Raw genomic sequence first — 15601 nt, forward strand, 5'->3', positions numbered from 1 at the left:
AGGTAAGTATAAAAAAAAATGTGTGCGTGTACTAGTGTACACACGTAAGAAGTGAAACTTCTTTATGACCTTATTTTTCAAAAAATAATTTACTATATTATGCTACTTTACAGAAATACGTCAATCACGCGTGTAAGGGATAAAAACAAGATGGCGAGTAACGGAAAAATGTCACGCGTAACGAAAAAATGTTACACTAAATTTTTTTCCAACCCCGATAAAGAACTTTCACTTCAAATAAAACCACATTTTATATTAAACTACACGTTTCGTTCCCAAAAAAGCGCACACAACCTTCCACATAGGTACTATGTATTTACATTTCGCTTTGAAAAAGAACACCGTAAATCTCGGTACGAGTTTGAACAAACAAACATGGAACTTGGGTAATTAGTGCGAACGGTAATTGGCCTATATCCGTCACCGTCATCCAATTTTGCTCAACTAAGATCACACAGCACATAGCTCTATCAAATTACACAAGGCACAACGTCATAATGATATTCAAATATGAACTAGAATATATGTATATTTTAGAGCCAATGTTATTATAATTTTACGAGCTGTCCCAGAAACCTTCTGCCTTACTCTATCTAGCCAATAGGCACACAAAACTTTTTGAGAATCAGTCCAGCCGTTTCGGAGGAGTGTGGTAACTACCATAGATAGTGACACGAGAATTTTTTTGAATTGGTAAAGTGAAGTGAAACCAATTTATAGAATCTATAGCAATATTGTAGCGTTCTATTTCTGCTCTAAACAATGAATTATAAGTAAAAAGGTGCAGATAGGCTATTAGCCACATTTTACTTCAGTTGTTTTTCGCTCACGATCGTTGGATTATGCCATAAGTTGGCATAATCGTTGACGTCTAAACGTGTGTGCCCTTTTAATAGTGTGTCGTTTTCGAAGACCAATGCTTTGTTGGTAACCTATCTGGCTATCTACACCTTACTTAATTGTATAATATCATTGTTTAGATCAGAAATAGCACGCTACAATATCGCTAGATGCTACAAATTGGAATCTCAAGAATATTGCTACGGATTTTTTCTATTCCCCCTTTATTGCAGGTCTGTTCTTGGGAAATTGAGAGCTCTTACTTTATTAGAAAATATTACGGCAGCTGGTTAACACTTTGTTGATACACTTATTTTTAAATCTATTTATTATCTACTAATACCATTTCTGTTATCATAAATTTAAAAAAAAATGTATCACAACGCAACAAACACGCAACCTTATATCCGCACTAAGCGAGGAAAATATCAAATATTAATATGTATCTATACCTTCTACAATATTTCCTTTCGTTCAATCTCAACATCTGCCGCCTACAACGACGTCAACATAAATCGCTTGTTTTTGCAATAAACCCGTTCATTCATAGAGTATCTATTGCTTCCATAGACAAATGACGCTGCGTAAAATACGAAGGAATTCCAAATTCAAATTCGTACGGCCCGAGGGAAAAACCATAAATATTGCATCACTAGGATGCAATTTCGCCCGAACCATGCCTGGTATTGCAAACATCAAAAATCAAAATTTCCCGACTGAAATAACGCATCGCCATATTATAATGCAGAAGTTAATATCGATATTCAAGTTTTTAATGAGTCTCTTTGTTTGTAGCGGCTTTGTTCGCGAAGTTTGTTGGTTCATTAGTTAGAAACAATATACTTTTTATAGCTGTACAACAATGGGCTTGCGCTTAATTCAGAATTCTACCTAGATAAGACAGTTGAACATCTTAACGGGTGAAAAAAATAGTTTTAATTTTATGCTTATTTTCTGCGATACCTATACCTAATTGTAATATTCCTTTGCATTTTAGATATAATGAGATTAGATTTGAAGACTGAAGTTCGCAATACAACTTTATAAAAAAAATCCTGCCCTTGAATGCACGTAAATTTTTATTTCTTCTGTCTCATTAAACTTAAGTGCTGCCTAGTGCTTACGTTTTTTACAGTTTTGCATATACTGAACCTAAATTATCATTCAACACTAAAAAGTTAGTATACACTTTAATGACGATCATAACCATAAAACCGACAAATACGCTTTCATACACAACAAGCACGCAAAACCTACCAGAAAGTTCGAAACGAATGACGTCTTGAACTTTGCTTTTTCTATTTTATTTCCCTCCAACGGAAACTATTAAACTGGTGCAAATAAATTCGGATCACGTATCGCCTGCAGTCCCGTACGAAAATGACGTGAAGAAACGCGGGAATGGCGTAATATTTTTAACTTTTTTTTAAGCTATTGCATAGCTTCTATCGCGGGCCTTGAGCGCGGGGACCGAATCGAGAAATTCCGTAACGAAAAAACCTCACGCTCCCCACTCCGACGGACACGGAGGTGTGGCTTGAAGGCATGCTTGCTTGCTTTGCCGCGGCAGGCCCCGAGTGCCACACGTCTTTTTTAATTTGCATTGTGTACCTACTTTAAACATCCATAGAGAATTAGCCAACTTAACTATTAAGTAACAACTGAATTATGTAATGTAACTAATAATGTCCAGTATGTAATGATAATATAATTTTATCTATTTTTATTAAAGTTAACTTTAAAAGACTTGCATGCACTCAGATGCGACCATCATGCAAAGCCAAGCATGAGTGGCGGTCATTAGATTAGATTAGATTTCTCTAGACATTTAAAAATATGTACTTTTTGGAAGTCAGTCTTGGAAACTTTTTCTTAATAAAATAAATAAAGTATATACTAAGATTACGTTATAATATCCTTAAAATTACGTATCCAATTTGCCCCTAATACTATACGTAGATACTTCATCGAAATAAAACCGAGTCTCATGTGTATGTAGTAGATAACTTTCATCCGTATGAATGATTCTATAAAAGTAATAAAATGGGAACATTGCCATATGAGAAGGTTCTTGGAAATTACATGGTTTATATTTCATTTAATGTGATTAATGTAATCGTGTATTTACTACGATATTACGAATATATCGAAATTGTATGTCAAAAATAACAAAAAAAATAATAAATACGGTAAGTCCCATTCGCTAACATTAAAAATTTACTTACTACCACCTCAATAGAAAAAGAAATATGTAAATACCTCGAGTGCGTACAAAATTATATAAATAATATTTCTCAAAGGAATATTTTAACTGAGTGGGTATGATATCTCATAATGTTGCTATTGTATTCGTAAACAATATTTTTCTTAAATCTATACATATAATAAATCTGTAGAAGGGTCAATTCTGTACATTGAAAATATTGAAAAAATAAATAGCAGGGGGTGTTACTGGATCGATACCAAGCCCAAATATGTGATTAAAAAAATTTTTGTCTGTCTGTCTGTATGTTCAGGCATCACGTGAAAACTAACGGTTCGATTACGATGAAACTTGGTATAATTATACCTTATTATCCTGGGCATAAAATAGGATACTTTTTATCCCGGAAAAATACGTAGAAAAAAAAATCTTAATTTTTCTTAATTTTTCCGCGCGGACGGAGTCGCGGGCGGAAGCTAGTGAAAAATAAAGTAAAGAAACGTGAACTTCTTCACTTATTCATGTTCATTGTATAATGATTAAAGAATGATTATTGAGGTACCTATTCTCTTAGAAAATAACTTATACTTTTAATAATATTTTTAATTACGTTTTATTTTTTAAACATACTCAACCACCGAGAATACAAAAAGTCCATAGGTCCGTAACAGGATACTATAATTTAAACCATCACATTTGACAAGTCCTTAAATTTTACGTTATCTGTATTTTCGACTTTGCCGCGTTTACTATAAAGCTCGTTCTATACCGCTTCAATAAAGGGGAATCTACACGTGCGCAACCTGCACGTGCATCTTGCATGCACCCGCTCAACATCTGCCGTGGGTTCACTGCTCCGTCTGAGACCCTTCACTTGATAAGTGATATAATTGCGTACATTAAGATAGAGGATACTTCTTCAAACTATAAATCAGAATATTATATTGTAACAAAGGAAACTTGATAACTTTTTAATTCATTTAGAAGATCGGCTTGTTATATTTCCTCTAGTTCTCTAATTCTTTCAGTAGAGTAAATTTTCGTTAATGCGGAAATTCTCTGTAAAATCGTATGAAACAAAACAAAGTCACATTTTTTTTAGAACAATAGATGATACATGATCAAAGCGTACAAACGCGAAAAGTAGGAGCAAAAAGTTTTCACAAAAAATGTCAAGTAACAGAATATAAATGAGACTGGCCGGACAGTAAAGCAAAATGAGGGTAATTTTAGAAACAAAGATTTTACTTTTTATTTCTACCTACATACAAGAAAATTAAAATAATACATACTCAAATAGTAGGATATGTAATGAATTAGTGTCGTAATGAAAACAACAACAAAAAATTTGTTTTATTTTCAAGTCCGCAATTATTATGTGGCCTAATTTTAAACATTCCAATGTAAGGAGAATTTTTATAGCGAAGTATCTGCATATTTGTATTTTTTCCTACCCTAATTTAATTTTACTTATATGTTTTTCTAGTAAGGTAAATATTTAATTATGTAAATAGCATAGTACTTCATAAAACCGCAACGGCTATTGCTAATCAGTTATCAGTGATATAACCGTGTAAACCGCATATTTCCTTAGACGTAGATCCTTCCTTCCTTTTTAATATACACAACAACATATCACAAAGATACATTATAATATAGAGCATTTATCCATACTTAATATTATAAATGCGAAAGTAACTCTGTCTGTGTGTCTGTTACTCAATCACGCCTAAACTACTGAACCAATTTTCATGAAATTTGGTATGGAGATATTTTGAAACCCGAGAAAGGACATAAGCTACTTTTTATCCCGGGAAAATGATGCAATCCCACGGGAACGGGAACTATGCGGGTTTTTCTTTGACTGCGCGGGCGAAGCCGCAGGCGGAAACCTAGTATTGTATAAGTAATATGTAGTTTGTATCGTGTTGAGCCAAATGAAAGATGCTGCAATCCAAGGAAAACATAAACGACGTTTATTTAAGTTAATACAATTTTTACTGCAAACAGAAATGCAGAGCTCTTAGTCGTTTTGCATATTTAACGTGTTTAAGGGCGAAAACTTGTACGTATATGGCAAGGTTACGTACACTCTTAGGCAGTTTATTCATAACGTAAAAGTTGCAAAAACAACTGCGAAAAGAGATGTGTTTTGTTCCTTTTCACCTCGTAGAAAATTTATTTTATTTCTCTCTACGAGATCTTACCAAGGAACTCACAAATCGAACACTTACGTTGTAAGTGTAACGTATAATATCATGAAAAGCGGACATAAAATCACTGTTCTAGTTAAATTATTATAAAGAATTTCATCAATATATAAAACTACAAATACTGAGTAATAAAATCTTGAAGGCGATTCCCAGGCCATTCTCAGATTTTTAGTACAGAAACAAGTGAAGCAGACAGTGATTTCGTTACGTAGAAGTACAATAATATTTTATTGTTGTTGGCTCGTAGCCGCGATAAATGGCAACCCAGGTAAAATTCCATTGAACCCGGCAAGTATTGTCGAGTTCTTTCAATTGTAATTGTCGCATTGAAAACTATTGAAAGCAAGAAGTGTGTGTATAGTGTAGGACACGGCAGGTGTGTTGAACCGTGATATTTTTTTTATATAAAAATAAATACGGGATAAATCATAATATTTCTTTTTGTAGATTTTCTTGAAAAGTTAAATATGTAACATGGTCAGATTGATAGTCAAGGCAAGGCAAGACACACAAGTAGCAACACAAAGCCAGGTTAATGTGTAGCAGTGAGTGTAGTTTGTAACTCGTTGTCAAAGTTAGATATAACCCATAAATAAAGATGTTCCTGAAAACTAACGTACTTTTAAGGAAAAAGATAAAATGAAGTATCCAGGTACACTCGAGGGGGCAAGAACGCGCAGTCGACTTTCGTCTTTTTTTCATTTTTAGACACGGAATGTCCTTCGAGTTACTAGACTGGATAAAACGTGGAACGTGGAGTTAGGCAGTAAAATACATACTTTCTTGTATATTTTCCAAATAATTTATGAGTGAATTTAAAAATGTCTTTAAATACATAGGTACTCACTCACCTTTAAGATATTATATAGAAATACAAGTCAGAAATGATTCATATTAATCGTTATGGGTCTACAAACCTACTGCATTCTTTTAAATAGTAGACAACGTAAAAATTTAATCTATTCTCACCTTATTATTTAAAACAAACTGTATCGCTTAAAGTTTGAACAAAAGGAATATAATGAGGAAGGTATAAAACCCTGACGTGGATAGAAAGCGGTAAGTGATATTAGGGGCCTTCAGGGATTAGATACCCTTAGCCCTTACCTCGTTCTGTTATTCTTATCGTGAACTTTACCGTGAATAACAATGTATTGTTTATACCTATATACATATTTAAATGCATATATTTTTATATCACAAAAGTTATTCGCGTAGAAATAGGTAAAGAAAAACTCTACAATAATGATAAACGTGTTTAATTGAATGAAATTCTTAAATTTGTTTATTTATATAATTGCTTTTAATATAAATAATTCAGATCGGGACTTCATTATTTAAAGAATATACGCATGAAGTTAGCTTTGACCCCATTCCTAGTAGAGGTATAGACTATAGAGGTATTATCGAAGCCATACAATTCATGTTATGCACGAGCCAAACAGTTTTCAAACGAAACAACCACATGGCATGGTATTCCTTTATATTCAAAAACACAGATCGCATTCAAGTACCATAAAGCCTAGACTCAATAGGCAAAGCAGGTATTGTTTGCACACAAGCTCTACGCTAAACGCGAAGCTTTTAACCCAATAGTATTGTCATACTAATTATTCTAGGAAATGGGAATAAATCATAGAATTAATTGGCAACACTTGCTTATTAGACGTCACTTGTGTTCTATAATTGTGTTGCCAGTAACAATAATGTTTGCGTGTTCTACGCTGAGGTTGTTACCGAAACTAGATGTTTACTTGTTTACTATTACATATTATATTATTATTATGATGCAGAGTATTTCCCTTGAGAGAATAATATTATAATTGCTGTATCAAATCATAGGATATAGAGATCTATTCTACTTTGAAACGTGTCGTCGCTTTTATTTTTAGTATTTATGGTTTGTATTCGTATGTTCAGATAAATAAAGTTAACTTTCATTTTCAATTTTGATACGACCTTTTTTATACGTCCATAGTTCAATATCCTATATCTTCACCTATATTCTTCTTCTGCCGTTTGAAAATAAGGTTGCAAATACTTCCCATCAAGATAACATCTATGCAAGAGATGCAACGTAAGTGTTTGTGAAAGCCTTTAGACACTTCACACAAACTAGACTGCATATTGGAAAACCCAAAGGAGTGCAAGGATCTGACGTGGCAGGACTTTTTTCAACGATTTTCTTCATTTTGTTTAATATTGAAAAACAGAACTTGTGAGCGTTAAGGAAATGCAATTCTTAATTTTTTTTAATAAAATGATATAGTTACGTATTTGTATTTTGTTTGTAATTAATTCAGATATTGATAAATCTCCATAAATAAAGAAATGTTTATCATAACATTCAGAACTATACTCTTGTTGGTTGTTGTTAGTTTATTTCCATCTTCTCTTATATATAAAAATGAATCGCAAAATGTGTTGGTAAGCGCATAACTCGAGAACGGCTGAACCGATTTCGATAATTCTTTTTTTATTATATTCCTTGAAGTACGAGGATGGTTTTTATGTAGAGAAAACGAAAATATGTACCACGGGCGAAGCCGGGGCGGACCGCTAGTCTTTTATAAATATCAGTTAAGTTAATAGGCCACTTTTATTTACATTATTACAAAGAGTATATAGAAGGCACAGAATACCTACATAATAGTAGATAATAGCTAGGTATATGTATAGGTAGTACAAACTACAAGTTTCACAGTTTATGATAGTAGTATATATATTTTGATATACATATTTTGATACTTTTACTGTTTTTGATACGCGATGTTATTTATATTGGACAAAAGCCACTGTTATTTTGATGCGTTTAAACTTTAAATATAACTGATACCGGTTGGCGGTTATACTGAGACCAGTTTTAAAATGCAACTTTTATTTTTAACGAGACGACATCGAATATTCATCGATAATTGTTTAAAACATGTCCAATGAAAGTTAACGAATATATCAATTGCCTTAGCGACAATTTTTAAAAGAAAACATGTTTTATTAATTTAATGTGTCACAGATTAAAAAGAATCGATGTAATTTCAACAGACTATACACATTGACTAAAGCAATTACTTGTAGGTATTCTCATAACGCCTCTTTTGCTAGATTTTTATTATTATATTATTATCTCTGCATTAGCAAATTTACATATGTACGTAGGTATATAAATATAGGGTCAACCGGGGCAAATGCAACTAAAAAATAACAAGTTTCAAGTTTGATCGGTTGCAGTTATCTCCTTTTATATTTGGTCATTTATTTGACCCATTTAGTGATTTTTGTATTTATTCAAGATTATTTTCAACCAATCAAGCAATACAGTAGTCTTATAAATAACTGGTAGTGAGAATATTTCCTAAAATTGGTAGAAAAAGTTACATTAACCCCTAGTCGGGGGTAAATGCAACTAACTGCCATAGCTCTTCTTCTATTTCATATAAAACAACGAATATAGAATATATTTATGAGATTTCATGTTATTCATAGGATTTTGAACTGGATTACCGTGTAGCAAGAACGAGTTTTCAGGAAAAATCTTATTTTTCAGATTGTGGGGCAAATGCAACTATTTGTTAGAGAATTAGTGTGGGGAATGCAAAAAACTTATTCATCGATATATTTTTATTATTCTATATATATATACAATAACGTTATCTATACAATAACGTTGCGATCGTAGATGGCGCCGCATTATTTAGAGGAAAAACTCATGTACCTACTTTGATTTAAGTACCACTTTAAATCGCAACAAAAAAAAATTACAGTGTACTACCTACTAAGTCAATTTTAGTTTTTGGTCAGAACAAATAATATTCTCTGTGTTAAATATTGTTAAAAACGTAAACCAAACAAAATACGTTTATTAGTTAATCAACCGTTTACTAAAAATTACTTGAACAATCACAGAACTATCCTACCTATCGTTTTTAGTTACTTATATTCTTTAACCACGCTTTATCTAATTTGAATTTTACTTTTGAACCCGTCTCTGGGTATAATATCGAAGAAATAATCGATGGTTCTTCTTTAATTAATCATAAAGAAAATATATTTTGACTACCAAGAAGGATACATAATAAAAATATCGACACTGTCACATCACTAGTGTTTTTAGTTTCATACAAAAATATAAGGGGCTATTGTAACTAACCTCACAGTTGCAATAACCCCACAGTCAAATTTTCATGAGGCAATTGTAACTGCATCAATAACACAAAATAGAGTCAACTAACGCACTAAAAATATAAATGAAATATGCTTAACGGCTTGTGATAATCGTGTCCAATCAAAAAACCCTGCAAAAAATCACTCCTAAACAATTTTTTTGTCTGCAAAACTCGACACCTGTTTTTACGCACACCAACTTCAAAATAGCGGTTTGACACAATGGCCTATCAATCAAATAGTTTTCATCGTAGGGGCACCATCTATTACTTGTAAGATTTATTAGTCGTTGAGCTATTGAATCATAGGTGGCGATTTATTACAACAACTCTAATAAATTAGTTATGATAACTAGTTGCCATAGCCCCATAGTTGCATTTGCCCCGGTTGACCTTAATGTATACTTTGATGAATACAATTATGATTATGAAAACAAAAAATAAGTTCTAAAAATACAAGATCAGATAAAAGAATTGTTCTTCAGACAAGGACAATTGTGACTTTCCAAAACAATGTTTTATGTGACAACAAAGTACATATTAACAATAATTAATCTTGCGTGGGCTGGAGTCACAACACTTAAGCTTATTACGTTACAAAACTAAATGGAGAGAAAGGAGCTATAGAAATAATTGTATCGCTAACAGAGGTTTAGAAAAAACAACTTTATTTCATCGACATAAAGATCATTAAAAATAAAAGTTCTGTAGGTATAAGTTACACAAAATCCCGAAATAAACTAATTCTAGCCTAAGGCGTTAGTAATTTACTTGAATAGAATGTTTATTTCACTGAAGTATTTAAAACAAACATTGTAGCAAAAGATTTTTTTTAGAATAGAGCGCTACAAATACTAGGACCATTAGTTTTATGGTAGAATAAAAATACATAAAAAAAAAACTATATTTAAACGCTGGATAAAAATAGATGATTCCAAAATAACATTAAATCATGATGTTATTTTTTTAATTAAAATTGCAATATAAAACTACATAAAATTAGTTGTCACTAAAAAGTTTTTAGGTGGCATATAGCCAAATTTTACACTAAGTACAAACTTTTCCTACTGCCTCTGCACATCGAGATAGAATGTACTACGTACTAGAGAGGCGATCGCTACTACACTCTCTTTAACACGAGCTAGAGGTAAGAATCACAAGTCTCTTTAGTCTGTGTCGGACTGTGCCCCCCGCTTGCCGCGTCAACACGTGTTATTGCTCTGTTCAAAATGCCTTCGTGTTTGCTTAGATATTGTTTTAACAGTTCCCATAATACAAACAAAGCCCGAGGAGTGACTTTTCACCAGTAAGTTTCCTTATTATGAGTAAGTCATGCATTTTACTAATATTGTTATCATTTTGCGAAAAATCACCACGCGTTCTGCGTTTCGCGCCATTTTTCATAGACTAACAGCACAGACGTGACACTATCGATGAGTCTGTTAAAAAAATGTAACTGGATTTTTTTAACTATGTATATACAATATCTACTAGGAAAGATTACCGTGGTGTAGTACCTAAATATTTATACTTTTACCCGACTACGCAAAGTAAAACGGTAGGTTATATTAAGTAATATTTATTTATTTACCTATTTTTATTTATTAAAAAAAGCCTAATCAATAGTTGTTCCAATAGGATTTATAAATTATTATGCACAACAATTACAAATAAACACAACATTCACAGAAACTAATACAGTAAAAGTTCCTTAATCGCGCTTCCTTTATTCGTGTTTTCACTGTTCGCGGATTAAAAAAATGCGACCCAATTTCTATATTCACGAGTAAAAATTTTTTTTATTCGCGGATTTAATAAGTACATACATAATAATAAAATTATTCCAATAGGTATCTTACCCAATATCCTTGTCAAATGGACTAATAAGAAAGTAAAATAGATCTTATAACAAGTTTGCCTAAAGTACATAATATTATGTTCTTAAATGATATCGCCGAGGCCTTTGACACAAGCCGCCTTTGTCGCAAGCCACCTCTGCAGCGATTGATGTTTTTGAGAATGTAAATAAACAGAATGGAAGCAACCTTATAACTCAATAAATAAAGTATATTTTTAAATGTAGTTCCGTTTATAGTAAAGTTACAAAAATTGTGATCGAGTAAGGGGGCGTCCATAAATTACGTGAGGTGTTTTTTTAAATTTTCTGCACCTCCCTCCCCCCCTGGTGAGATGTCGTGAGAATTTATTCAACCCCTCCCCCATCCTCGAATCTCGCGTGAGATTTTTCAAAATGTGAGTTTCTTATACGTAAACGCCATCAACATTGAATCATCGTATCCATTTAAATTACATCATGAAGCAAAAACTGATAAAACTATTGATTACTACACAAAACGACAAAAGCTTAATAAATTGATATTATTTAAAGGAAATTAAAATACATAGTTTAATATAAAATCCTCGTTTTATTAATTCCCTAGTATCAGTACCACCAGATAGTACCGAGTAAACAGATTGCACAATGTGTCGCATCTGCACGCATTGCTTAATCTTTGAACTTGAAGCCACGCCTCGCTCGTTCCACACGTACCCCACCACATCGGCCGCGCGCAATGTTTTTGTTTGGAATAACCCCTCTAGTAATATATCTCGATGCCTCTGCATCTCATTTTGGTACCAAACTGTTTCCTTCATTCTAGAATCTATTTATTTATTAATTTACTAAGTTATAATATACAATATAATATTTAATTGAAATTAAATAAAAATAATGTTTCCTATATGGATATTGGATATTAAGAGACATTTTATGAAGGAATACTCAATTAATGAATTTATGGGCTAATTCTATGAGAGATACCGACTCTGTTTTATATTGATAATCAGTAATTAATAGATAATGCAAACGCTTTTCGTTTTCTCTATAGACATTTATTTTCACAAATAATAAATAATAACTCCTCTCCTTATGTTATCTAATAAATTTTCTCAGCTACATGTGTGTTGTTAGTTTTCCATTTATATATAAATCCTTGGATAATTTCATCACGTTTTATTTACATTAAAAGTAATGAAAAATATCGAAAGTAAATATTTATAACTTAGATAAGAGAATCTGAGATGCGTGGACATGTTTACATTAGATATGCGTTGATATTCACAAATATTGGTATGGCCCTAGTTTGATAAAATTTTTCGTCAATATTCAGAAAATTTCCCAGAAGGCTACATTGCGATGTTTTTTTTAAATGTCTTCAGTTATAGACTCAACATTCCTATCCCTTATTTGACGATACCAACTGAGGTTACTAAGGTTGAATTTAACAATTAAAAGAATACAAAGAGTTAAGGACATTACAAATCTAAAAAAATAAAGTAAAGTAAATATACCTCCAAACTTCATCTTTTTCAATATAGTTATAATTCTTGAGCCTTTGGGTTTTTAAATCATGTCTGTTAACACTTTCATTCTTACCTAATTCACAAAAACAAGTATTAAATAATAAAAAGCCCCATCTTTAAATTTTGACCTACATCTTTGATACGTAAAATGTATTTAAACTATATTAAAATTAAATATCTCTGTAGACTGTACAATTTAAAAAGCAGTAAATAACATCGGCGTGCGAGAGTCGAAACGAAAATTTTAAATTTTTAACGAGTGCAACTTTTAATAATGATTTAGCGCGGTTCATTTTTCTACAAGATGTAAACATAAATTCCTTATTTTTTGTATTTTTACTGCATAATCTCTACAAAAACATCCCTACAATTCGATATTTTTGTTTGTTCGTTTATCTTTCACGTCGCAACTCGCAACTGATTGCGGTATACTTTTTCAAGGGAGAGTTGCAACATTTACCTTAGGCTAAAAAAATGTGAGCCGTAAAATATTGTTCGATAAATATGTACTTCAAATTATCATGTATTAATAACGGAAAAAATATATTTGATGTTGTGAAGACCGGTTGATGACTTAATGGAATGGAAGTGGAACACAAACCTTATTACTGGGTCCCTCATTTAAATACATTACGTATAATAGGTACACATTCCTTATGTAGTTATTTACTGAATATACTTAGTGGACTATATAAATAAATAATGCGCAATGTAGCAAATAATGTTATTGTATGAAAACAGAATGTTTCATTTTGAAAAAAGATGTAGACCGTACATCCGAAACCTAGCCTAGTTCGTTTTTCTTCGATTATCGAGCTGCCGAATAGTAGATAGTAGAGCAAATATAACTTTTCAGTTTCTAAAGTGAACCTTACTGAACAAACGTTAAATAATTCTAAAAAAAAAATAAAAATCAAACATTTTTCTATTAATTGCTTTTTATATTGTGTCTTTCTATAACGCATGTAGATCCAAGTATTCAACACTATCAAAAAAAAATTCCCGCCATAAAAATTCACAGCACGGGCAAAGGTATTCCAACATTATCAACATATAGCCGTACTATAAAGACAGTGCACACAAATCTAAAGCCTCCTACTCACCCATAAATAGCCGCAGCACCTGCTATAGCGCCGCCACACTGCGCGGCTACATACAGCGCGGCTCGGAGCGGCGACACCCGGCGACGCACACACAGAGCGGCGGATACTGCCGGATTCACGTGTGCACCTGGTACAAAACGTCATTCTTAAAAAAAATATTGCTGGTTGCAAAACGTCATGGTACAGAAAAAAAAGGACAAAGAAATATGTTGCAGGAAAAAATGGTAGGTCATGGGTGTGACAAAAAGAAAAAAAATTGCGATATGACAAAGAACGCTTTATGGTTATTTGATTTTTAGAATTATTATTATTCCCGTAACAAAATTTTAAATTATATAGGTAAAGTAGGATAAAGGTACGCAAACTAATGATATGATCTAAATGGATTGGTCTCCGCGCGCGCGCTACGACTAGATACCGCCGCGCCGGCGTACTTGAAAAATGCGGCAACTTATAGTACGCCGAATTCGGCGTACCCAAGCCAGTCGTGTCACAAGCATTGTGTGGAGAGGGTGAACTGATAATTTATAAAGATTTTGAACAAAATCTGAAGTAAAATGCCTATTTGTGTCATAAAACTATTTAAAAATAATACAACAAAAAATATGAAAGACACTGGGATCACGTACCATCACTAAGTATCGTATTATTCGAAATTACTCCTTTACTTCGAAAAATTTTTCTACGAAAATACGACGCCATTCAGTGTTGCCGTATTGCATATCCAAAAAAATACACGTGGTTGAGGAAATATTTTAGCAATAATTTGAACTTTTTTTTTTCAATACTATTACTAACACATGTATAAAAAAGTATAATACAATAATTTATTTCTGTTTAACCATGTTTAACTGACTCATATAATATGGTTTTTTTTATTTCCGCTTTTTTACTTTTAAACAACCTTTGTGACTATAGTATAGTAGCGTCGCAGATGAAAAAAATATTTTTCAAACTTCTTTCCAAGATGCCAGATTTCCCATTTATGAGGTAAAATTTATGTAGCTGGCAGCCCAATTCTTCACACACACTAGCGTCTTTACAAATTGCCTAACACACACTACAGAAATGAGTTGCCGCACTCACAGAGCTATTGTTTTTAGGTGGGGCGGTATCTAGTCGTAGCGCGCGCGCGGAGACCAATCCTTAATCTAAGGATATGATACCTTTTGATGAATTCCAAAATATGTCATGTTATCTACTATCTGCTGCGTCTGGAGATTATATAAACCTTTTTTTCTCATGGATACATAACGTAAAACAAAACAAGCATATGGAATTGTAATAAGATATTATGTTATCAGTTATGTATTTCTGTTGTCGTTACATGGACGTTAGCTTACGGCAGTTAACCTTTTGTACATATTATGTGATACTATATACATAAAATCTTCGACTAAATATTATGATGAACGATGAACACAGCTGGTACAATTTCTTGGTATATTTTATTATTGAAATAAATTATTGACATCTGAAACTCTTTCAAGCATTTCTTCGCAGAATGTAATGTATAAAAAAACTGCCAAAGTGCCTTAACTCTGCCGGTTGTCAGAGACGTCTGATTAGATCTAAAGTTAAGCTTTCCCTCCAACAAAGTGTAGGTTACGTGCTTAAGTATTTTGTAATTAATATTTCAGTCTGGTTAGAACTATACGAAAACTTTATACAAGGAAGCTACAGCGGAATATAATTTCATATAAAACGTCGGGCAATTAC

At 32.4% G+C, this 15601-nt stretch overlaps 1 protein-coding gene across 2 annotated transcripts in view; it reads right to left on the reverse strand.

Moving 5' to 3' along the window:
• bib (MIP channel family protein big brain) overlaps positions 1–15601 on the reverse strand; it is a 77334-nt gene that overhangs the window by 55891 nt on the left and 5842 nt on the right. For both annotated transcript variants that reach the window (XM_090103211.1, XM_090103210.1), the window contains exon 2: positions 13883–14009. In XM_090103211.1, coding sequence (XP_089959337.1) covers positions 13883–14009 — 127 coding nt within the window. The remainder of the gene's footprint in view (positions 1–13882; positions 14010–15601) is intronic.

This window comes from Colias eurytheme, chromosome 6, assembly GCF_061535395.1.
Source record: "Colias eurytheme isolate Ceu_HAF_F1 chromosome 6, ilColEury1 Martin Lab GWU primary, whole genome shotgun sequence".
Lineage (NCBI taxonomy): Eukaryota > Metazoa > Arthropoda > Insecta > Lepidoptera > Pieridae > Colias > Colias eurytheme.